The 26,103-nt window shown below is 40.0% G+C and overlaps 1 protein-coding gene across 1 annotated transcript; it reads left to right on the top strand.

Moving 5' to 3' along the window:
- The first annotated feature begins 1,999 nt into the window (after nucleotides 1-1,999).
- On the top strand, nucleotides 2,000-25,466 carry LOC141075528 (glucose-6-phosphatase catalytic subunit 1-like). The gene is made up of 6 exons (XM_073562618.1): nucleotides 2,000-2,095; nucleotides 20,629-21,007; nucleotides 21,641-21,750; nucleotides 22,097-22,202; nucleotides 22,569-22,684; nucleotides 24,153-25,466. Exons 2-6 carry the CDS (start codon nucleotides 20,766-20,768, stop codon nucleotides 24,662-24,664), a joined length of 1,086 nt encoding a protein of 361 aa, XP_073418719.1. The 5' UTR covers nucleotides 2,000-2,095; nucleotides 20,629-20,765; the 3' UTR covers nucleotides 24,665-25,466.
- The last annotated feature ends 637 nt before the right edge of the window (nucleotides 25,467-26,103 follow it).

Here is a 26,103-nt window from a genome sequence, read left to right as displayed (position 1 = left end):
GCGGTTCCCTGATTCTCCTGTGCTGTGCTTGTGGTCTGTAGCCCTTGCGTTTTGGTCTCAGGCCTCTGCTGTCCTTCAACTTCAGGAACCGTTGCACACACGTCAGGGGACACCCAATTTGTTTTATAAACGAGAAGTTTACTTTACTGTCCATTTTCTTTATATTTAAACATGCAGTATGGGGCACAAACTTAGCTCCTAGCACAGCACTTTTTTATATCCGCTATTTGCTCGTCCTGAGCTATCCCTTTCCTCACTGGCATAATTTGCCCCTGGGATACTCCATCGGGCTCCACAGCTTCCATGAGTCCAGTCCCAACTCCTAAAGGGGAAATAAATACCAAAAAAGGTACAAAAGGTAATTAAATTAATCATCAAAGCCAAATAAAGTAAAAACTATGGATCAACAGTGAAGATTCAAAGATAAGTGGACACAAAAGTGAAAAAAATATATATAAAGGAGTAGCAGCAATGATAGTAAGTATAATCTATTCAATGTAAATGTTATAGAAGCAGCAAAAAATGCACAATTGTACATAGTCCCATACAAACAGACTTAAACACATCCTGTTAAAATATCTATCAAAATAACAAGTGCCGACAACAACCTAAAAGTCATATATATAGAGGTAAGTGCCTGAAAATAATGTGCTGCGTATGACAAGGTCAACATTGTTAATACTTACCCATTAATCTGGTCACCCTGATATGTGCCCACAACTCCGATGCAAGTTTTGTGTGGGCTTCCTTGGGGTGGTTGTGTATGACTGCATGAGCTCATATTCTTCATATTTTCTCCTTACAGGTGAGCATAATGAGACTAAGAGTGCGGCGCCTGCATACCTGTGCCTGTGCTACGAATACAGCACTACTAGCCATCCCGATGACACAGCTTATCAAAGAACTATTTCTTGTGACGTCATGAACGGGGTTTTGTCTGGATAATTACCGTACTTTAAATTTGTAGTTTTAGACTGTGGTTCTTTCTTCCCAACAAGGAGATCTCAAGGACCACCTCCATCTATACAGAGCATGCATACATCCATTTCTAACTGCATGTAATCTTTGCTGTTATTGTATGGACAGGACATACTTTATCATCAATTTAAAGGGAACCAGTAATGTCAGATAACACTTTTCACCTACAGATATATGGTTAATCTGTAGCTTAATATTGATAGGCCACGTTCACACATTCAGTATTTTACATCAGTATCTGTAAGCCCAAACCAGGAGTGGAACAATCAGAGGAAAAGTATAATAGAGACACGTCACCACTTCTGTATTTATCACCCACTCCAGGTTTTGGCTTACAGATGCTGAGGTAAAATACTGACCAAAAACTGAAATGTGGCCTTAAAAAGGTGCCAATGACCTGAATGGGGCCTCCCCAAAAAAATGAACTTCAGATACCACTCCTAATATAACAATTGGCCCCTCAGCTCATTAAGCTACAGTCCCTGCTCATTTCTCACTATTATGGCTTGTGCAAATGACCATATTTTCGGTCCGATTCCAAACTGATAAAATATCGGATCACACTCAGACTAATGTGGAGCCATGCATATGTCCAATTTTTTCCTTAGACCAAATCTCTCCAAGGAAAAAAATGCATCACACTTGGCTATGTAAGTCAATCAATCAGTGGAAGAAGTCAGACTGCACTCGAATGACATCTGAGCGCAGTCTGATTTCCACACACTGTCAGAAAGGAAAAGATGGAGAAATTGTTTTTCCTACTATTCTTCATTCATGAACATCAGATCACACTATGATCATACTCTGGTCAAACTCTGATCAAAGTGTGGTTAGCATTATCGCAAGCCTCCCAACCATTCCGGATCCAGCGGGACAGTCCCGATTTTCACAGCCACCACGCCCCCCCATGCACCGACCCCATCTATTCCTCGTCCTCCCAGAGAGACCCACCGCAGCCCCTCACTGCTAATAAATCACAGCAATGACGTCGATGGGCTGCTCTGTGCGCATAGGACCTGTGATGAGGTCACAGGAGGGGAGGAGTCAGGGGTCACATGATCAGGGGCCTCAGTGTCTGCAGGACTCTGCTGTGCTGGTTGACATGTTGCTGGATGAGGTAAAGTTTATGTGTGGGGTCAGGAGGGGTTTACAGGTTGGATGTAGCAGAGCTGTGTGTGTACGAGGCGTATGGAGCGGAGCCGTGTGTGTACTTGGTGTATGGAGCAGAGCCACGTGTACGAGGTGTATGGAGCAAAGCCTTGTGTACGAGGTGTATGGAGCAGAGCCGTGTGTACGAGGTGTATGGAACGGAGCCTTGTGTGTACTTGGTGTATGGAGCAGAGCCGCGTGTGTACGAGGTGTATGGAGCGGAGCCGTGTGTGTACTTGGTGTATGGAGCAGAGCCTTGTGTACGAGGTGTATGGAGCAGAGCCGTGTGTACGAGGTGTATGGAGCGGAGCCGTGTGTGTACTTGGTGTATGGAGCAGAGCCTTGTGTACGAGGTGTATGGAGCAGAGCCTTGTGTACGAGGTGTATGGAGCAGAGCCGCGTGTGTACGAGGTGTATGGAGCGGAGCCGTGTGTGTACTTGGTGTATGGAGCAGAGCCTTGTGTACGAGGTGTATGGAGCGGAGCCGTGTGTGTACTTGGTGTATGGAGCAGAGCCTTGTGTACGAGGTGTATGGAGCAGAGCCGTGTGTACGAGGTGTATGGAGCGGAGCCGTGTGTGTACTTGGTGTATGGAGCAGAGCCTTGTGTACGAGGTGTATGGAGCAGAGCCTTGTGTACGAGGTGTATGGAGCAGAGCCTTGTGTACAAGGTGTATGGAGCAGAGCCGCGTGTGTACGAGGTGTATGGAGCGGAGCCGTGTGTGTACTTGGTGTATGGAGCAGAGCCTTGTGTACGAGGTGTATGGAGCGGAGCCGTGTGTGTACTTGGTGTATGGAGCAGAGCCTTGTGTACGAGGTGTATGGAGCAGAGCCGTGTGTACGAGGTGTATGGAGCGGAGCCGTGTGTGTACTTGGTGTATGGAGCAGAGCCTTGTGTACGAGGTGTATGGAGCAGAGCCTTGTGTACGAGGTGTATGGAGCAGAGCCGCGTGTGTACGAGGTGTATGGAGCGGAGCCGTGTGTGTACTTGATGTATGGAGCAGAGCCGCATGTGTACGAGGTGTATGGAGCGGATCCGTGTGTGTACTTGATGTATGGAGCAGAGCCGCGTGTGTACGAGGTGTATGGAGCGGAGCCGTGTGTGTACTTGATGTATGGAGCAGAGCCGCGTGTGTACGAGGTGTATGGAGCGGAGCCGTGTGTGTACTTGGTGTACTGAGCAGAGCCATGAGTGTACAAGGTGTACGGAACGGAGCCCTGTGTGTATGAAGTGTATGGAGCCGTGTGTGTACAGGGTGTATGGAGCAAAGCCGCATGTGTATGGGGTGTATGAAACAGAGCCCTGTGTGTACGAAGTGTACGGAGCTGAGCCATGTGTGTACGGAGCGGAGAAGAGCCATGTTTGTATGAGGTTTATGGAGTGGAGCCATGTGTATACTGAGTGGAGCAGTGTGTGCGAGGTGTATGGAGCAGAGCATTGTTTGTACGAGACATACAAAGCAGAACAGTGTGTGTATGATATGTGCGGAGCCGTGCGTGTACAAGGTGTATGGTGGGACAGTCCTGATTTTGAAAGTCTGCCCTGCTGTCCCGGCCGGGAGCTTACTTTTCCCGCGGACACAGGAGTACATGGCAGAGCCCAGAGGAGCATTTTAAAACTCGCACGTGATGTTCCACCAGAAGTGATGTGCTGGAAGCTGACCAGAAATGAGGTAATTTCAGGAGGAGATTGTGACAGAACCATGGAGGCACTTCAGGGAATGCTTGCGATCCATCACAGTGTCCTCCTCCGATAGCGCAGACAGCGGGATCACCTTAAAATCGTGGAAGCCGGCAATGTGAGCGGATAATGATATGTCCTGCACTGGGACGCTCAAGTGGGCACTACAATGGGAGCTGGGCTGGATAGTATCTTTATAGAATCTTTCTTTCTCTCTCTTTCTTTATCTCTCTCTCTCTCTCTCTGTTCTTTCCTTCCCTCGCTAATCTTTCTTTTTTTGTCTCTCTGTTTCTTTCTCTCTCTAATCTTTCTTTCACCCTCTCTGTTCTTTCTTTCTCTCTCTGTTCTTTCCCCTCTTTCTTTCTCTCTGTTCTTTATTTCTTTACTTCTTTCTTTCTCTCTCTATTCTTACTTTCTTTCTCTCTATCTCTTTGTTCTTTCTTTCTTTCCCCTCTTTCTTTCTTTGACTAGTTGTGAAATGGGTGTGGTCGGGACGTGGCCTAAAATTTGCCTTTGTCCCTCTTTCCCTTCTTCAAAAGTTGGGAGATATGTTATCGGTCCAATTCTTTAGGACAAGAGAAAATGCAGCAGTGTGACCCTAGTCTCAGCAGGTTATATTTTGCACAATTCAACTCCTCAATGGCTCTCCATCTCCTTCCTGACCCAACTGTGATAGGAGGTCTTTACAAGGACAGCAGGTCATTAATGGGATACTAACTCTTTACTGGGAGAGCGCTCATGCTTTGCTCACAGAACCCCAGCTGTGCTCTCTCTCTCTCTCTCTCTATCTTACTAGACTACACTACTCAGAATAACTACTGGTGCCTAAAAGCCTTCAATATGTAATGTGTATGTGATGGCAAGAGCCGGAAAAAGCATGTGTTACGCAACACCGCTGTCCCTCCTTTTACCTTTCCAGGTCCACGCTCTTCACCTGTTGCCCTAATAAAGTTGCTGTTTTTAACGTACCAGTCGGAAGTGCTGCCATTTACAAATCTTCTATCTCTTATCCTATATAATGTGTGCTTCCTTCCCCTCTCTGAAGTGGTACGACCCCATAGCAATCATCTGCACACTCCTACAACTTATCTCTGACCCAAAGTAGCCGCCAATGTCCCGTGTAATATACAGTATGTAAAATAAAATTGTAGAAAAAACTGTCAGGGCCCCATTTTGCTTAGGATTTTCTTCTGACCTAGGCCTGGCCCTGTGTGTATATGACCAATATAAGTCTTAGATAGGTTCAGAATAAATTTTAAATTCAAAAACAATAGATGTTCATATGTATTTGATGAAGTCAAAGTAACTCTCACCAGCTAAACCAATGTCCTTTCTTCTTAAGGCAATGCTCTCATGGAAGTAAAGAAGCTGCTTACAAAAAGCAGGTTTTGCTGCTTTTTTTTTTTTTACTGCATTCTTGCTGCGTTTGTTTCAGGATCCCAAAGTTCAGCTTGGCTTCCATCACAAAAGCATAAACACTGGTTACCAAAGCAAGACATATGTAAAATCATATAACCATTTTTGTAAAACAAAAAATAGGCAACTTGATCAAATAATTTAGAGGGAAAAGATTCATGAGTTTATGAAAAAATATGCAATTTCAAATGTAACGGTGGGGGGAGGTGAATTGGTCATGAATAGTTTACCTAAAGCCCCCTTCACACATAGCGAGATCGCTAGCGATATCGCTAAAGCGTCACAGATTTTGTGACGCAGCAGCGATATCGCTAGCGATCTCACTACACATACCTGCGACCGCCCCCCCCGCTGGATATCGTTGATCGCGCTCCTGGGCCATTTCTTCCTCGTTGGCGTCCCGCAGGCGGAAGTCATCATCATCGCTGCCGTGTGACAGGTGAGAGTGACCGCCGCTGGATCGCTTATCCCTGCTGCGTCGCTGGTGAGATCTGCCTGTTTGGCAGCTCACTAGTGACCATTTAGCGATGCACCAGCGATCCTGACCGGGTCGTATCGTGGTCGGGATCGCTGGTGCATCGCTAAATGTAACGGGACCCTAAGACATGGACTGAGCATTGAGTTGCATATTGAGTTTGTAGAACATGTTTACTTTCTCACTTTGGTCAGCTCTTGAGTTGACCTGGTATTGTTCAATTTCACACCTTGGTCGGCCAATGTTTACTTTACATGTATTACTAATTTAATTAAACTGTACTAATCCTAACTGTCATCTCAGGTGAGAAGACCAAGACATTATGGTTTAAACTTGGGAAAATCACAAAAATAAATGGTTTCACCTACTACTATAACTGCTTTTTTTCACTAGAAACACAGCAAAACATGATACCTGACTTTTTTACTGTGTTTTTGCATTTACAAATTGCTTTCATTGGGTGAAAAACACACTGAAAGAAAAGTAAAATGCTGCAGTTTTCCAATTTAGTCAGGAAAAAAAAACAATGTGTGTATGAGATTTCTGAGATCTCAAGGCTTTTGTTGGTACTGTAAAACGCAGCAAAAACACATGTGAACATAGCCTAAGGCTTTGTGTACAAATCTGTGTCAGTTCCTACAATCATCTCACTGTGATATGTTCTTCTACGTTGTAACTTATTGTACCAGTACATTGTACTTTGATGCATGTTTATGTCAGAACTTGTTTTTTGTGTCCTAGTATAGTAGCTGTAAAGCATGTTCTGTTATATATGCAATGCAAGGAAAAGGTGAACTCAGTATATTTCCTAGTAAATAGTTACAAATGTAACGAAAGTCTTGATAAAACTAACAATACATTTTCATGTCTTAATCATAGTACTCAAAGTCCCAATCTATAAAAGAGCTTAAAGGGAACCTGACATCAGAAAATTATAGCAAAGCTACAAGTATATGTGCAGTAGTTTTTCTATAAAGTAAAAATTGGTCTCCTTGCGTGGAAACCGTTTCTCCTAGTCATCATGGCGGTACATTATACTGGCCATGTCACAGAGTCAGGTTTGAAAAAACATTCTTTCCCTTTGATAGATCAATCCAGCCTGGTGTTGTCAGAGCTGACATGTAGCGATGAGCGAGTATATTCGTTGCTCGGGTTTTCCTGAGCATGCTTGGGTGTCCTCCGAGTATTTTGGCGTGCTCGGAGATTTAGTTTGTGTCGAAGCAGCTGCATGATTTGTGGCTGCTGGACAGGCTGAACACATGTGAGGAATGCCTGTTTGTTAGGGAATCCCCACATGTATTCAGGCTGTCTGGTAGCCACAAATCATGCAGCTGCTTCGACACAAACTAAATCTCCGAGCACGCCAAAATAATCGGAGGACACCCGAGCATGCTCAGGAAAACCCGAGCAACGAGTATACTCGCTCATCATTACTGACATGTCCAAAATCCAGTGTATACAACATGATCTGGGCTCAGCACGTCTCTATCATGTGCAACGAGCCAAGGATGTACACACCTTGGCTCAGTGCGAGACAAGGACGTATTGAGCCCAGATCATGTAAGTGTCTGCTCTGAATTTGAAAGACACATGTCTTCTGGCTGAGCAATCAATCAAAGGGAAAGGATGTTTTTTTCAAACCATGACTCAGTAACCTGGCCGGTATACTGTGCCGCACTGATGACTTGTGGTAACAGTTTTCCCCTCACCGATGCAAGTTTTTACTTTTTTATAACTATAGCAAAATCGCTACACATAGTTAAGCTACAAACATCATAATTATGATGTAATTGCCTGCAGTAGCATGAGGTTACCTTAGGCAATTTTTTGATGTCCGGTTCCTTTTAAGGAATCTTTGGAAGATATCGATGAGAATCTCATGTCCTTGCACAAGACAGGTCTTCCGTTCCCTATGACATCCAAAAATGACACCAAATGGCTATTAGGTTTTTTTTTGTCTTTGCTACCATTGTAGCATAAAAGTACTTACCAGGATCTCTAGAAGCAACATTCAACCTTGTTCTCAAGTTCACTTTCAGGCAGCAAAACAACTATCAAAATATACATTAGCGCCTGTTGCCAGTCAGTAAATCATTCCTTACCTATCTCTGTGAAGTACAGTATTTAGATGTATGGGACATCTTGTTCTCAAAGACTCCATTTTTGTGCTTGCGACGCCATTTTGTTGTTCACGACTTAAATTTTGTAACTAGGGGAAAGTTCATGTCTGTAATGAAACCAGACTGTCCCAGTCCGAAGAAGATATAAGATATGAGACCCTGATGAATGTGCTATTGTTCTATTCTCTACGTCACGTAGTTGGGGACATATTCCGATTTTCTTGCAATACTATTGGCTTATAAAGTAAATGTGTCACGACGATGCTATTGGTAGCTGAGTACTTTGCATAATTAAGGAAAATAATATAAAAAAGGTGACATAATAAACGGGGTTAGTGATCTGCCTTGATCCTCCCATACAGAGGCACATGTCTCCGTCTGGTCATTCTCAGTTGCTAGCAACATCTTGTGGATTAATTTGGAAATCACTTGGTCAACCGTGAATGGTTAATTTAGCCCTCCCCAACATCTCCATTCGTGCTGCCAGTCAGTGTCGGGTCGTGGTTACAGCCGCTGCTCGCTATGTACTGAGCGGTGACTGAATCCGTGCCAGCCGCATCTCTATGACTGAAAGTCGGAGGCTGCCAGGAGGAATAATGCTAATTTCCTCCCGGCAGCAGGGCTCTCAGTGCCCTATATCTGCAGGTGAATAGCGTTTTTTTATATGACAGGTTCGCTTTAAGAAATAATAAAATAGAATATACCTCAACAGCCAGAGAGCTTTGATAACAAATGTTAATTTTATTTGGTGTCATTAATTCTACATAAAACCACATTCCCTCTACAAATACTGCATAATGCAAAATAATGTTTATTATATACATTAGACAAAAACAATGAAAATATAGAAAAGATAAAGCCAATCAGAATCATAATAGAGGGTAATATTAATTGATCTCGCTATGTACTGGATACAATGATGAACTAACTATAGTAACCTTTAGGCATGGGTCAGACTTGCGAGAAACTCGCACAAGTCTCTCATCTCAATACCCTACACTGGCGCCGGCACTCAGGACTGGAGCGCTCAGCCGCATAGAAATACATGCAGCCGCACACACTGGTCTGAGTGCCGGTGTAAGTGCAAGGTATTGAGATGCGAGACTCGTCCGAGTTTCTCGCAAGTCTGACCCCGGCCTTAGGATATTTATTTGTTGCACTAAGCTCAATGGCTTTATATATATTAATGAGGAGTACATCATCATACTTTAAAACTAAAAGTAATGAGATGGCTATGTCATCACAAATTTCATATTTTTATTATTTACTTTGCACTATGCACTTTACTGAAATGAGATATTATTGAATCCATGAGTTTCTGAGACCGCTGCTCTTCACATGTACCCGCTTTTATGATTCTGATTGACTTTCCCCACTTTAATTGTTTTATCCAGTGTGTATAATAAAAGTCATTTTGAATTATACTTGTAGTGGATGAGATGGTTTTATGCAGAATTATTAAGAATTAATAAAACGAATGATAAATAGCTTTTGATGAAAGGAGCATTTGTCCATCAGTTACCCTATGTGTATTGGGTCTTTGCACATTGGGAGGAAATTAGAGATTCCAGAAGAAATTCAGGCAAACATTGGGAGAGACTATACAAACTTCAAGCTGACAACTACAAAGGAATTCATAGCAAACTTTATCTTCGGGGCTTACAAATAAAATTCCTTTACGACAGGCAGCCTCGGTTCACTAAACTTAGTACCTGGAAACTTCAGCAACCAACACAACAGCTTGTTATTCACTGCAGGACACAAATACTCCGTCACATCTGATCCCTTGTTCAAGGTCTTCAACCAGAGCCTTGTCTTTGGATGGAGGTGTTTTCAGCAATGGATAATTATTAACCCATCCGGCTGTTTTTCTGTGGACTTCAGTGGGAAATGTCATTCAAACTGATGACTAGTAAATGGCATGAACATGGAGGAAAACACAGACCATATCTCTTGTAAATAAGACGAAGAAGGGTTAAATATGTTCCTTTGTAGATGACTCAAGACAGAACTAGTAGCATTCCAAGTGCAAAAAACAACATGATTGTTGTGTCTCAGGAAAGCAGTAAGTGACTATCACATGTAAAAATAAGTTGTAAAGGTGGCATGTGTTACTGTTAGTAACTACGTACAAGAAGCTGCTCATTTTTTCTAAGAGATTTTAGAATGTGTTCATTGAATACTTGCCAATCAGCAAACAATTTTCAACAAAGGTTGTAGGATAAAACATAGAATTGTATATTGTAATACTCAATATTAAAGGGAACCTGTCACCGAGTTTTCCCAATATACATTTGTGCTCAAAAGTTTGCATATCCTGGCAGAATTTTTGCTTTCTTGGCCAAAAACTTTTTCTTCACTCATGGTTAGTGGTTGGGTGAAGCCATTTATTGTCAAACTACTGTGTTTTCTCTTTTTAAATCATAATGACAACCCAAAACATCCAAATGACCCTGATCAAAAGTTCACATACCCTGGTGATTTTGACCTAATAATATGCACAGAAGTTGACACAAATGGGTTTGAATAGTTACTAAAGGTAACATCCTCACCTGTGACCTGTTTGCTTGTAATCATTGTGTGTGCATGAAAGTTGAGTTTGTTTCTGGGATCCAGATAGACTCATGCATTTTTCATCCAGCCACTGATGTTTCTGGATTTTGAGTCATGGGAAAGCAAAAGAATTGTTAACGGATCTACGGGAAAAGGTAGTTGAACAGTATAAAACAGGAAAGGGATACAAAAAGATATCTAATTGATAATGCCAGTCAGCAGCATTCAAACTGTGATTAACAAATGGAAAAGCAGGTGTTCTGTAAAAACAAAACCACGGTCAGGCAGACCAACAAAAATTTCATCCATAACTGCCAGGAAAATTGCAAAGAAAAACCCACAAATAACATAGGCTGAAATACCAGACTCTCTGAAAACTAGCGGTGTGGCTATTTAAAGATGCACAATAAGGAGGCACTTAAAGAAAAATGGGCTGCATGGTTGAATCGCCAGAAGAAAGCCATTACTGCGCAAATGCCACAAAGTATCTCGCCTTCAATACGCAAAACAGCAGAGACAAGCCTCAAAACTTGTAGAACAAGGTAATTTTGAGCGATGAGGCCAAAATTGAACTTTTTGGCCACAATCATAAACGTTACATTTGGAGAGAGGTCAACAAAGCCTATGATGAAAGGAACACCATTCCTACTGTAAAGCACCAAGGTGGATCGCTGATGTTTTGGGGATGTGTGAGCTACAAAGGCACAGGAAACTTGGTCAAAGATGAAGGAAAGATGAATGCAGCACATTATCAGCAAATACTGTAGGCAAATTTGCAATCATCAGCCCAGAAGCTGCGCATGGGACGTACTTGGATGATCCAACATGACAACGATCCAAAACACAAGGCCAAGTCGACCTGTCATCAGCTACAGCACAACAAAGTGAAGGTTCTGGAGTGGCCATCTCCGTCTCTTGACCTCAATATCATTGAGCCACTCTGGGTAGATCTCAAGCACGCAGTTCATGCTAGACAGCCCATGAAATTACAGGAACTTTTTGCCAAGAAAAGTAGGCAGCGGAACATCTGACAAAATAAACAATCTCATCCACAACTACCAAAAAAGAAATTCAAACTGTCATTGATTTTAGATGGGGCAATACACTGTTTTATGAAATGAGGTATGTGAACTTTTGATCAGGGTCATTTGGATGTTTTGGGTTGTCATTATGATTTAAAAAGAGAAAACACAGTAGTTTGCCAATAAATGTCTTCACCCAACCACTGAGCATGAGTGGAGAAAAAGGTTTGGTGTTATCATTCATATTCTCTGAACAAAGGCCAAGAAAGCAAAAATTCTGCCGGGGTATGTAAACTTTTGAGCACAACTGTAAACTACGGCCACCACTTTCAATGCCTTTTTTACAGTATTCTAGAAAGATGTATATAAGTCCCCAACTCCAGTACCAAGGAGAGAAGAGCTGCTGAAACAAGACCAGCGATGAACATCGGTCCAGACTGCGCCATATGGGGGATTACTAAATACATTTTTTGCGCTACGCAGAGGAGGTTGGAGATTATATACAGCTTGCTAGACTGCTGTAAAAGAGACATTAAAGGTGGCGGCCGTAGTTTATAATGAGAAAAACTGGCAACCGGTTCCTTTTAAGGACTCATGGCTAATTTATTACAGTAGAATATAAGTCAAATTAGCAACACTTTTGCAAAATCTAATTTTTTCTCTAACACTCAAAGTTCAAAGCCAAGTTTAGGGTCTCATAAATGTATTATTGGAGTTGAAATGAAAAAAAATAAAAAATGGAATGATAAAACATAAGTATATGTTATGGAGTATTTCATTAACAGTGGAGATATATCTATGTAGAGTTAAAAGGATATAAGCGATAGATTGATAGATAAATAGAGAAAAAAAGAGTACAGCAGCACTTTGTAAGGGCCAAAACATATGCAAACACTGAATACATGAAATCTGAAATGCATTATTGCTAAATGTACTTACAAAAATTAAGGTTTTTAACGCTATAAATTGGCCAATTCATGTGTGCCCATCAACCACAGAAAGGTGACACTGCTGCTGTGCTCTTTCTTTGCATATTGTACAGTCATTGCAGCTTGCACCTGTTCACACTATATGGAGGTGCTGGTCAGGTTTTTGCTTTTTGTAGATAAATACGGTAGATAGATGATAGACATCTCAATATTGAAATGGCAACACCATGAAGGAAAAGTTGTGCAATTATGAAAATCAAAGGATTGCTAGAAATGCTAATGATATGCAAGTGATGAAAAAATGGATGTAAATTTTCAGAAGTATTGAGTGTGAGCACCACGTGCAGAAATACACACACTTACTCCCTTTAGTTTGCTACCTATGAGGTTATTAAAGGTTGTCTGGATTTTTACTGGCCGATTACCGTGAACGAGTGTGCAGTGTAAACAGGCTGCCAATCACTTGAGGAACAAGCAAGACGCTCATTCATCAAATGAAATGAATTATAAGCAGGCTTAAAAGTCATCGTTCTCGGCAGCTCATGGTCGTGTGTGTATACAGGTAGACTGGCTGACCTCATTTCCTATGTGCACAAAACAATCAGTAATAGAACGTCCTGTGAGTAAAGAGTGTCAGTGTTCTCAGATTGTTCTCAGCACCATACGTCTTTTTAAGGCTGGTTTCACATCAGCGTTTTTTTGCACAGCGCATGGTCTTGCGTTTGCACGCGTTCGTATGCGTTTTCGTGCGCATGCGTTTTTTCAAGGTGTGCGCCTAGGCGCGCCAGACGCAACCTGTTGCATTTTTTGGTCCACAGAAAGACGTCAAAAAACCACATGCGCACGCTTGCGCACGGAATGCAGCAAAATAACGCATTACAGTCTATGGGAACGCAGGCATGCGCATGGACATGCGTTCGTCTGCATTTTCGTGCGCATGCGTTTTTAGCATACAAAATGTGTAGACACTGGTTTTAACCCCTAGAGAATGAATGTGCATAAAAAACGCAAATGCATGCAAAAACGCATGATGCGTTTTTTGCATGCGCTTCTATTGCACACGATGCGCTGCGCAAAAAAAACACTAATGTGAATTTAGACTAACACTGAACAATGTGCTGCCAAAAACTATGATTTTTAAATGCACTTGAAAATCATTTCATGGTTGACAGACTGCTTAAAATACCCGAGTAGCATCAAATAAGCGTTCCTAAGAATGCTCATTCCTGACAATCATCCAGTGGAAATCCAGATTAAATAGGCTATTAAACGACCATCGTTCAGGTAATAAATAGATGATCGGTGGTCGTTTAACGCCGCAAGTCAGGTGGTGTAACAATCACCATTACATAGCCGTCAGCAGTGCCACAGTCATAGGGTTACAACACAACGAAAACAGAAACAGAAGGTTTAACTTTGCCTTGTGAAGCTTAGAAAGCAGGGGGTCGATGAACCTGGACATGACATTGTTTCGGAGCGCAATCATTAATTACATCACTGGGGCAGAGGAGAATGAGTTCTTGTGAACTTCACTGTTTGACACATGGACAAAACAAGTAGACTGGTGGCATAACTATAGTGCCATGAAAACAAGCATAATCGGATCTATTTCGATTCGTGACATTAGGAATATCAAACCGGGATTACTGCTATGAATAGAGAAGTCATTTACATGAATATTGTAAAATCACCATTTTTATTCAGAAGATGCAGGCAGTGTATAGAGCTTGTACCTGAGGCTACTACAGGAGCTTAGATATAATAGGTATGACTCTTCATACACTTTGACCTCCGTACTATTCTCAGCTCAAGAAAGCACCTGGAAAATCACTTTAAAACACTTCCTGTCAATTTCTATTGAGAATCCACTTTGCTGCTCATATGTTCAGTATTTTGTGCATTGTTTCCACTTCTGGTTTTGAAAACTGCCTAGTGGAAAAAAAATGAAATTGCATCTCACTTCTTTAAGGTGGCTCCTGATAGAATCAGCTCTAAGGTAGACATTGTCCAATCAGAAGGCTGAAGAAAAAGGCTTTGGAAGAAAAACTTTTCCAAAATTCTTTAAAATCAAAACCACTTAAGAAAATGTAAAACTGCTCCAAAAACTACCCAAAGAAGAGTACTCTCCTGAAGCAGTTTCCACTAGAAATCGTCAGTTTTGGGAACCCTCAAAAAAATCTGTGCACATATTCTGAGAAATTTACTGTCTATGGTCCGGTAACTCATTTGAATCAAGATCCGCACAATATGTGGTGTAAAGCTAGGGGAGACTGAACACGAAAAGAAAAAAAGGAGAGAAGTTGCTAGAACTATTGGTCTGACATTTGGAGTCTGGAAAACATTCATTATTCTTTTTAGTCAGCCAGTTTTGTCTCAACTTGTGTCCAGGGAAAATAAGATCAGTCTTTTTGAATTTCAACATGCCTGATCCTTTCTTCTCATTGGAAAATGGAAGTCAAGTGTTTGGTCAACAGCTGTTCAAAGGGTATGGCCAATTCTAAGAGCCAAGTTTAATAGTCCATTCATCTAGTCCTGTTGGTGTCAGATTATTGATATATGTCAACGTTGTATGGCTGATTTTATGCGATTAGATAACTTTTTGAAGGATTTTAGAAAAGAAGGTTATTAGATGTCTAGACCAGTGTTCCCCAACTTCAGTCCTCAAGAGTCACCAACAAATCATGCTTTCAGGATTTGCTTAATGTTGCACAAGTGATGGAAGTTATCACCTGGGCAATACTAAGGAAATCCTGAAAACATGATCTGCTGGTGGATCTTGAGGACTGGAGTTGGGGAACGGTGTTATAAGGAGTCGGCCAGCTATTGAATTCATAAGAACAGCTCCTTGTGGGGACCTTGCACCAAGAGGAGACATAGCCATAGTTTAAAATTAATGCATAGTTTTAGCGAAATCATAATTTATGATCCACAGTACTCTTTCTACCACACTTTTGCTAGTAACCTCAGGACTGTCATGAGTGTATCCGTGGACAAATTTAGTAAACAAAGTGGTAAAAAGAATGGGTGCTCTGCCCACATTCCTGCATCCACATTATTTGCATTTGAACCTAAAGAATGTTTTCTCTTAAATAATCCATTGGATTTTAAAACTAAAGTTATGGCTCTTCTTACGATAATAATTCCTATCAAATTCCCTGAAACTCTTTAAAAGTGGCCTAAAGACAGTTGTCTAAAAAGGATGTTTTTCCCAGTCCCAACCTCTGTCATTCTCTAATATCTGCATCTTTACTCCAACAAGCAACAGAAAATAGTTGTCTATAAGATGTGCTGTACTTACAATCGAATACATTTATGTGAAAAGTCAAGAGGTCATAATAAAGCAACAACATTTCCTACAAGTTAGAATAGAATATAGCTATGTCCTATACTTGCATAGTAGAACATTTGTAGCACTGAATGAGACCATGAAAGTTCTTCAGTTCTCATCTGTAACATCTACTGGGGCTTGTTGAAGGTCACATGTTTTTTTCCATTCTTAGCAGTCATAACTTTTGCCTAAAATACCCAGTATTTCAGCTGGTTTTCTGACTTGAAAACCGATTAGTGTAAGGTAACATTGAGGACACTGGCCTTTTGCTTTCACCCCTAGGATCTCACATCTCCCATCTCTGATAGTTTAGAACTTCTTCCATCTGTTGTCCCTACAGAGTTCAGATACAGAGGTTATTGGAACCAAGAAACTAAACATTTCTGGAAAGATAAAAGTAAGAATCTAATGCATAAAGTTTAATGTTCCACATTTTATCGAATAAAGTTTAATGTTCCACATTTTGTCAAAGATTTTGGTGATGACAGTAGTTTGAATGAATGTCTTCCAGATTACAAATGCTACAATTGGCAGAACAGTTTGTAGATTAAAATGTGCTGTTCTAAAAAGATAAGTGTCTGTTTTACATCATATATCATCGATGCTATGTCAGTTGTTGGGCCTTTGTCCATGAGGTTTTTGGCCAATCAGAGTGGTGAATATCGTCAATAAAAGGCTTTGATATGTCGAAATGTGCTGATCCCAGTGCTGAAGTCTAACTGGAAGATAAATAAGTCAAACATGAATCATTAATGTATAATTCTAATTAAGACTTTGCAAAAATATTTTACAGATAAATTACATAACAGATTATAAGCATATAATCTCGGTATGTGTACCTTTGCAGGAATAGGTGATCCCTTTTTATGGAAAATGGGCATCTGGCTGTTATCTAACATGCTAAGCATTAAAAGTATTCCAGCTGATCCAAGTAACTTCCAACTAAAGAAGGCTATGAAGTATGAAAACATCTGGTATTTTATACCCAAGTATAAAGGAGGCTACATTACAGGCCAATAAAAAAAGTAATTTATCTACCCCCTCCCCCCTGCAAAATGTAGATTTTTTACAGCCAAATAATCATCTGTTCCTTGGGGTACGGGGCATCTGACAAATACCTTTTAGTGGAGAATATTGTATAGGAAGTAGCAGAACTATACATGAGAATTTAACTCTGCCTCTTGCTCTACACTTTCTTAGATTTTGATTCTCTCCATTAAGTCATGTCCGATCAGTGGATTCCCTGTAGGCCAATTCTCACCATGCTGCCCTGTTTTACTCAGCTTCTTTCAATTCTTTGATGTTCACTAAAGTATCATTTTTGATGGTAACCAGTGGCATAACTAATACACAGCCTATAGTCCTCCTTTTAGTATACTGCTCAAAAAATAAAGGGAACAATATTCCATTTGCAACAGGCTGTTTGTGTTCCCTTTGTTTTTTTGAGCAGTATATAATGCATAGTCCACAGTCATCCATGTAGTATAATGCACAGCCCATAGTCAACTATGTAGTAATATAGCCATTAATTAAAAAAAATACCTGCCTTGCGCTCCCTCGCAACTCGGCTTCCGATTGTGAAGCCAGCGGCATACTTCACCGTGTGACGGGAGCACATGACGTTACGTGTATGCCAATGTCAGCTGCTGGCCTCTGATTGGCCAGCAGTCATTATGCCACTGATGGTAACCAGCCAATGAACCTTTTGTCTTCTTGCTCGCAGACACAGACAGAAAAGGACCCCGTGCTAGAACAATATGTGGGATCTTTGTAGCTCAATAGCTCATCATAATTGCACAATTCCACCCATTTTGGAGGTGGAAATGGGCCCCTTTATCTCTCGGGCCCCTGTGCAGCCACACAGGTAGCACCAATGATATGTCACCCCTGTGTCTTCCCTGTTTCTTTTTACCAGTGACCTTTCTCAATTATATCTACCTTATCACTTATCCAAAATAAATCAGTTTCTCATGGTGATCTTGATTTTCAGGAACAATACTGTGTTTATAGGATCAAGAACATATTTGCTGGTGATCATTGCTAATCATGGAATTCGTAGAAGTCTTCTCCAACACCACAGCTCAAAGGCATCAAGTTTTCTTCTGTCTGTCATCAGTCTTTGTTTAACAGTGACTGAGATGTTCTTGCACCTCCATATCTCGTCCACCATGGCTGCACATGATACTGGTCTAATATCTACTACTCATCACTTTTGCTACTTAGTGGCAGGAATATGTGCAAAACTTAACAATCCCAGGGTAAAGAAATTTTCTAAGGATCTTGGAAAGGGCAAGCAGATAAAACAAACACAAGTTCTCAACCAGTTGCATTGGACAACCTCTGAACTCTTAAACTCATTTTGATAAGCCCCTCTAATTATGGTCAAATTTTTCATATCCTAGATCTTCATCTACATTGTTTTTTGCAGTATTTTTCTATTCTAATCACAACAAATATAATGTCAAAGAGTTCACTTCATACAACACAACAGTGTAAAATTACAGCCAAAACTCTATCTTCACTAGAGCCTCTGATGGTGAGGTTAGGCTTGGGCCATTAGGGTGCCAACCAGATGCTGCTCCAGGGTAGTGTCTGGACCTGTAGCATCTGACCAATGGGTCAAGGCAGGGATACGAGATACTGAGGGTGTAAACTGAGAAGTAGTCAGGAAGTCTGAGGTCAGGGTAGGCAGCACAGGTTCAGGAGACAGAGTCAGGCACAGAGGTCAAACAAAATGAGAGAATAAACCGGGTTGGCAACAGGAAGGTCAGAGCAATACAATTATGTTGACATCCCAATAATTACAATAAGAACTGAGTAATGCCTTATATTCAATGATGTGGGGCTGCAGACAAATTGAGCACTTTGTGCTGGATTTCCCCCTAGATTAGAATTGATTACTAGAAGTTGTCCAATGTAAGCAACAACTTTATAGACATCAGCTATGTGGCGTAAGTCACTAGTCACAGACAAACCGTGAGACAGGGTAGTCAGTAGGTCCGAGGTCAAATACCAAGCAGGCTGATAGTACAGAGGAGTCAGACAAAGCCATGGTCAAGTAACAGTCCAGGATCAAAAGCCAGAAGGATACATCAAGACAGGAGAGTAAAGCAAATGAATTGTCAGAGGTGAAGTCCGAGGTCAGATAACTGAAGTCAGAAAGCTTTAAGAGCTGGAGGGATAATCTACAAGAATAGTCAAGACAAATAGTCAAGACAAATCCTAGATCCAGCATCAAGGTCAGAGGAAAGAGACAAGGGGCTAAGCAAACACTCCTAAGTTAAGCAAAGCTACAACTGAAACTGACTACTGACAGCCAGCTAATTACATCCAAAATTATTAAGGCTGGGAGGCACCTGGGGAAACACCTGCGAAGTAGAGCAGATTGAGTTTTGATGAGGGAAAAAGTTATAGGCAAAACGTGCATGTGAAATTATTGTGGGGTCAGTATCCACCAGCATATTGCCAACCTTTGTATACTATGCTGCTATACTATCTAGCTCACTTTATTTAGTAATTATTTATTATTCTTGTTTTTGAATAGAGACCTTTCTGGTCTATATAGGCTTTTGCACAGGTTATTCAGTCGCACATGTCAGTTTAATACATTGATTATACCACTTGGTTTTCTTATATTGCATTTATTTAAAATGACTCTCACTAATAATATTTATATTTCGCTTACATTTCTGCTACAAAAGAGCTTACTGCTCCCACATTTTAATTAAGGATCTTGTTATACAATATTTTGAGATGTTGCATTGTATTCTGTGATATATTGGTTGAAACCATAGTCTGGATGTAATAATTACATTTACTATATGACATAGGATCTCTTTTTGTTCCATGGCAGTATATAAATAGTATCTAATAATGAGGTTGGATGAGAGGGTCTGACTCACAAGTTTCAATCTACAGTAATTCATACTAAAGGTGTTTAATGGGGTTGATGTCAGGGCTCTGTGTGGCCAGTCAAGCACTTCTTCACCAAACACATCTATATGGACCTTACTCACTGGAACACAGTCATGTTGGAATAGAAAGGGCCATCTCCAAACTGTTCTCACAATGTTGGAGGGATACAATTGCCCAAAAAGTCTGGGTATGCTGAATCATTAAGGGTTTCCTTCAGTGGAACTGATAGGTCAAGGCAAACCCTTGAAAACAACCTCATATTATTTCACCTACACCCAACTTTATAGTTGGCACGATTGAGTCAGAATGTTGTACCAATGTTCTTTTACATTGTGTTTTATCATTTAGGCCCTAGAAATGTAATGGTGGACTGGCTGGTGACTTATGCACTTTTGCCATCTTGCCCAGTACGCCCCTGTTCTCTCTATTAATTATTTAAGCTACCTTATTTTAGAAAGACATTGCTGATTACTTCTATGCATAACAGAGGCCATGACACTGTGCTGAATTTGTTGTACATCAGATCCAATTGGTGAGTGAATGATCACTTTAACTTATAATAGGGTCTGTTGGGAATCCATGGAACTTTCCACCATTTGGCAAAATGGTGTACTAGTCTAGTCATGAAAAGTAATAATACCTCCAACAAAGAGCAAATGTGTACATTTTATAATGTAAAATAAGACAAATAAAAGTCATACGAAACAGTAAACTGGTGGCATAGCTTTATTAATAAAATTCCTCTCATTTACACAAATGAAAAAAAAGGTGAATTTAACAAATAATAAAATGTTCTACAGCGTAGTAGTACATTCTCAGAATAGTAATGATTATCAGGAGAGACTTGTACCTCTGAGGTCTAATTGACTAGCAATATCGTCAAAACCCTCATCATATCCTAAAAGGTTCCAGAGGGTCAGGGTTAATCAATGAGTTTCTGGAATACAACGCTGACTTATTGAGCTGTTTTTCAGTTACATTGTACCAAACATGTTTGTGACATTACCTTTGATCGACAGGAGTTTTTTTTTTTTGCTTTTGACTAAAGTAATTTTTTTCTACAGGTCCAAAGGTCAGAAAGCAGGTTTTTCAGTGGCAAACAGGAGGCCCGGGATGGTATAAATATTGCTGAAGGCGCACAGTGACACACAGTTCACATCGGGATACCAACAGCTTCACATAGCAATAGTATAGAGATTCAATGAACTCAATAATGGAGAGCGGAATGGATGGTCTTCACCACTCTGGAGTCCAAATGGTCCAATACCTCCAGATGAACTACAAGAGTTCTCAAGACTGGTTCATGTTTGTCTCCTTTGCTGCTGATCTAAGAAATACTTTCTTCATTTTCTTCCCCATCTGGTTCCATCTTTGTGAGTCAGTGGGCATCAAACTCATCTGGGTGGCAGTGATCGGGGACTGGCTCAACCTTGTCTTTAAATGGTGAGTATATTAAAAAAAAAAGTAATACTGTAATGAATAGTAACACATTAGGTTGTATTGTTATATGTCATTTTCTGGGTAAAGGGGATAATATTGAGTGGTTGTGCTCACCCTACTAATTAGTATCATACCGATGCTTACAGTGGTTAGTCGAGGTTTCTTTACAACCAATACAAATAACAGTTTGCTTACAATTTGGTTTACATGTAGATTAATAGGTATAATTATTTAACATGTAATCGAATAATATGTGGAATAAACCAAAGTACATAATAGTGGAAAAGCAAAGGCCATCACATTATTGGACCCTAAAAAATATCATATGTCACATATAACCCTTGGCACCTCTGGACCTTTTGGCTATTTTTACTTCTCATCCTTTATTAACCACAGGACATTAAATTTAGCTTTATGTGAATTGAAACTTATTTTGAAACTCAAAACGTTTATTCTGCCCAGTAATACACAGATTCTAATTTTCATACTTTAACCATATAGCCAAGTATGATAATCCTACTTGTAAAGAGCCAATGTTAGTCCCATCACAACTAATTTACTGTAATATTTTTACATAAAACATTTGCTATCAAATTATAGTTACTTTTTTCTTACTTGCTATTTTTCATTTCCTAGGATTCTTTTTGGACAAAGACCATATTGGTGGGTCCATGACACAGACTACTATGGAAATACAACAGCTCCAGTCATTGAACAGTTTCCTATGACATGCGAGACCGGCCCAGGTAAAAAAAAAAAAAAAACAAACTATATGTGACACACTAAGTGATATCTTGATCCATCTTCTCTATTGTCTCATTAGATAGTATAAATTGAATCAGCACTCAGATCATATTATGCTAGAACTGAGACATTAGGCTTCTAACTTGAGGAATCTAATAACTTAGAAAAAAAATGCATAGATTCTGAGAAAGTCTAGATAAGGTTCCCTATGTTCAGGCTTTTTTCTACCTTTTCCTCATGTGCTCTCCTACTACAATGTATAATTAGACATACTTATTCAACTAAATGAAGATTATACACTGAATATCTTACCTGCCTTCACATTTCTTTCCACTTCCAACTTTTCAGGAAGTCCTTCAGGACATGCGATGGGATCTGCTGGAATTTATTACGTCATGATCACAGCCATCCTTACAATCATGTTAAAGAAGAAGGAATCCATGTTTTCTAGCTGGTAAGTAGAGACACTCCTAATACCATCTTAAATAATTAATATAATAACACAAATTGAATAGCCCTTTAAAATCATAATCTCACATATGATACTACCATGGCTGACAGTGGCATTGTTATACTGATGCCAATAACATGCCAAGTTCACCCAGTAAAGCCTTAGAAAATTCCCCATTAACTTTAAAAAAAATTTCTCTACCATTTCTATTTCCCAAATTTCCTATGATTCTTGCCCAGTAAATATCAAATATATAAATTTACCTTTACTCCAAAAGTCTACTACTCTGCATCAATTATGTAAAAGCTCATAGCTTAATCAAATTAGTTGTGAAGTGATCACTATATTTGAACTCCTCTTGAATTTCAGGTGCCTACGTGGAGCACTGTGGACTGTGTTTGGGGCTGTCCAAGTCTGCGTCTGCTTATCCAGAATCTTCTTGGCTGCCCATTTCCCTCACCAGGTTGTGGCTGGAGTCATTTCAGGTGTGTAATTTGAATATCTTCATGCCTATTTCATGCCTGAATATCTTCATTAATGTAAAATAATTTAGGAGTAGGCATTAGGAGAGGACATTAATGAAGCCTTGTATTTGACCCTCCATGTATTCTTTTGACCTATGAAAATGACTCCATCCAACTGTAGTTGTTTCTCCAGTTGGACCAAAAAAGGGAAACTATCCGTTTCTTTCTTGCAAAAATGATTCCTGCATCTTTTCAATCCTTTCAAAGACCTACATAAACTGAAAACAACATTTTACTATGACTAAAAAGAGTAATGGGCAGAGAAATTCCCAGTAGATTAATCACTTTACTGATAGAAAATGCTACAGGAAAAATATATCTTTGGATGGTGCATTTAGAGTCTTCAGTGGTTAATACCTTCGCAAGCTTTCTAGACTACTCTGGTCACTTTATCAGGCACAAATTATGCCAACGCCTGATGAAGAAACCTGAGTAGCCTGGAAAGTTTGGCACGTGCTATCATCTTTTCATTTAGCCATTAAAGGGTATTGATGACTGAGGGTTCTCAATTTTGAATATTTTACTAAATCCTACTTGATTAATTAATTCAAGGTCATACAACATAAGCTTGAGATCTCGGAGTTATTGAGTTCTTGCTGCTCTAGATAATTCAGTGAACCCCCCTCTCATACTATGGTCCCGATTCTTCATTTGCGTGTTTTTTTCAAATCACTTTTCTTTTTCTCTTACGGTATTTGTTCCCATTTTTTTGCAACAAACTCATCAAAATGGCACACGCGGTTCATGAATATTTCCCAAAGTTGAAAATTGTCTTTGCATTCATCTTTCAACTTTTTATAACCTTTTAACGCATGTTGGGCAAAAATGTCCCAAAAATGACACAATAACCACTCCAAGGAAAATGGAGTCCATTTGCGAGAATTTTTGAAAAGTCGCAAATTATGAATAAGATGAAAACATCTGGAAACTTTAAACGCTACACATAACACATGATGAACACATAAAGTACATTTTAAAAAAGTGCAAATGGAAAGAAGAATTAGGGATAAATGAAGCACAAGTGTAATACACCAAAAACTAGACAAAAAAAAGTCACAAATGAAACAATGAATCAATGAATCATACCCCAAGTTTCTTAATATAGTTGGGCTATAGCAAAAAAAGTAATTTATGAGCTGGCCATATTTTATGTGTAGGGTTTGGTTGCAACACTTTGGATTTACCTTTGCGATAAATCAGGTCCAATCAAAAAACATCTGTCTGCCTTGCTCCTGAAATCTTGCATCTACTGTAATATGACAACAGGCCTCCACTACAGTACGTTGTGTAAATGTTTCAGTAAGAGGCATCATATAGCTGTGAAAGAAATATGAAACTATTTTCCTCTCTAGTAAGGTGTTTCCTGTTATTTTTTGGATGAGAATTAATAATGAGATCTAATCATGACCCTGTTCCTTCTTCTTCACAGGCATTGTAGTGGCCGAAGCATTCCATCACACGCAATCTATCTACAAAGCCAGTCTCAAGAAGTACATCCTTACCACCCTTTTCCTGTTTTGCTTCGCCTTGGGATTCTACCTTATTCTTAAAGCTATGGGTGTGGACCTCCTATGGACACTGGAGAAAGCTAAGAAATGGTGTGAAAGACCTGAATGGATCCATATCGACACCACACCTTTTGCTGGGCTCCTTAGAAACCTGGGCATCTTCTTTGGCTTAGGATTGGCTCTTAACTCCAAACTTTACCAAGATAGCTGTGGTGGCAAACATGGAAGCCAGTTCATGTTTCGAATTTGCTGTATTATAGCCTCCCTTTTTGTTCTGCATCTTTTTGACTCTTTCAAGCCTCCCACTAAAGTGGAGATGCTCTTCTATGCCCTGTCATTCTGCAAAAGTGCTGCCGTACCACTGGCTGCTGTAGGAATTATTCCTTATTGTGTATCTCAGCTTCTGCACCAAAATAGTAAAAAATTTCTCTAGGATGTTTTATTTTTTAATTGTTTCTTTGGGCCTTATAGATCGTGGCATGTCCATAGAGATTTTTTTCGACATCTTCCAATATGAAAATCTACAGTTTGGAACGAATGTCATTCTATGAAAATGCAGACACTCTATTGTGACCGTCTTCATCCGAACAGATGTCATTAATGGATTTTAAAGTTGCCCCAAAACTGGCATAGACTTGTTAAAGATCCTTTGGCACATCAAACTCAAATAATGATAAAGAGTATAGAATTCATTGAAGATTTCAGAAACTACTTCTAGATATTTTTTTTCAATTTCCAGAAGGAGAATGCCCTCCTCCAGATATTTTTTTTTCTCCACTAGCAAAGACATTTTTAATTCTTCTACAAGTTTTGTCATATAGTCCCACAATCCTTTTCCATGGCACCATCATATCATCTTTATGCAGAAGATATTGGCGGATTCAAGCTGTTCTTAGTATATTGTACAACTGAGATCCTTGCTTCCTGCTAACTGTAGTCCACAATTGCATTGGGACATTTGGTCTGAAGATAATGAGCAAGCTGGGAACCGTGTAGCCCTATCTAAATTGAACAGGATGTAATACTCTGAATGGGTACAATCTCCATGTGTTTTTTTTATATTTTTTATGTTTAGCTTCTTTATTAATATATATATATATATTTATTCACACATTTAGCACCTGCTGTTATTTGGTTGTTTTGACCATGACAGAAATTGTTAATTGTGTAAAGTTTCACTAAACTTTTTTTAAATGTGATATTTTTTAATAAAAAAAAGGAAAATGCACAAATTATTTTGTGTTTTTGTTTGTTATATGGGAAAGAAGGCAGTGTGCAAACATTTTAGGCTGGAGTAAAAAATTACTGCAAAGTAAGAATGTCTGAAATAGAAGCGATAGGTTATATTTATCAATTGTTAAAATACAAAGTGAATGAACATAAGAGAAAACTAAATCAAATAAACATTTGCTGTGACCGTCCTTTGCCTTCAAACCAGCAAAAATTCTTCTGGGTACACTTTCACACAGGTTTTGAAGGAACTCAGCAGAGAGGTTATTCCAAACATCTTAAAGAACTAACTACAGATCTAACCCTGTGGGTGTGTGTTCCACCATGGGGTGCTTCTCTACAGTGCCACCATTAAGGCTCCCATACACATTAGACTATCGCCAGCCGCCTTCCACTGATAGTGACTAATTGGCCGACAGACCAATGTGTAATGTGTATGGTGGCGCCCAACAGATGATTGCCCCATACGCCAGTCAGGGCAGTAATTCCCTGATGGCGGTTCTGAATGGACATGATGAATCCTTGACTGCCCTGACTGGTGTATGGGGCCTGATGAGCAGAGGGGGCCCGCATCGGGCCCCATCTCTTCTGCTCATCGAGCCCCAGTGGCAGGATTCTGCTGGTGCAGAAATTGAACCTATG

Source organism: Dendrobates tinctorius, unplaced genomic scaffold, assembly GCF_039654945.1.
Source record: "Dendrobates tinctorius isolate UK_male_01 unplaced genomic scaffold, ASM3965494v1 ptg000360l, whole genome shotgun sequence".
NCBI classification, from domain to species: domain Eukaryota; kingdom Metazoa; phylum Chordata; class Amphibia; order Anura; family Dendrobatidae; genus Dendrobates; species Dendrobates tinctorius.
This window is presented reverse-complemented; position numbering and strand designations above follow the sequence as displayed.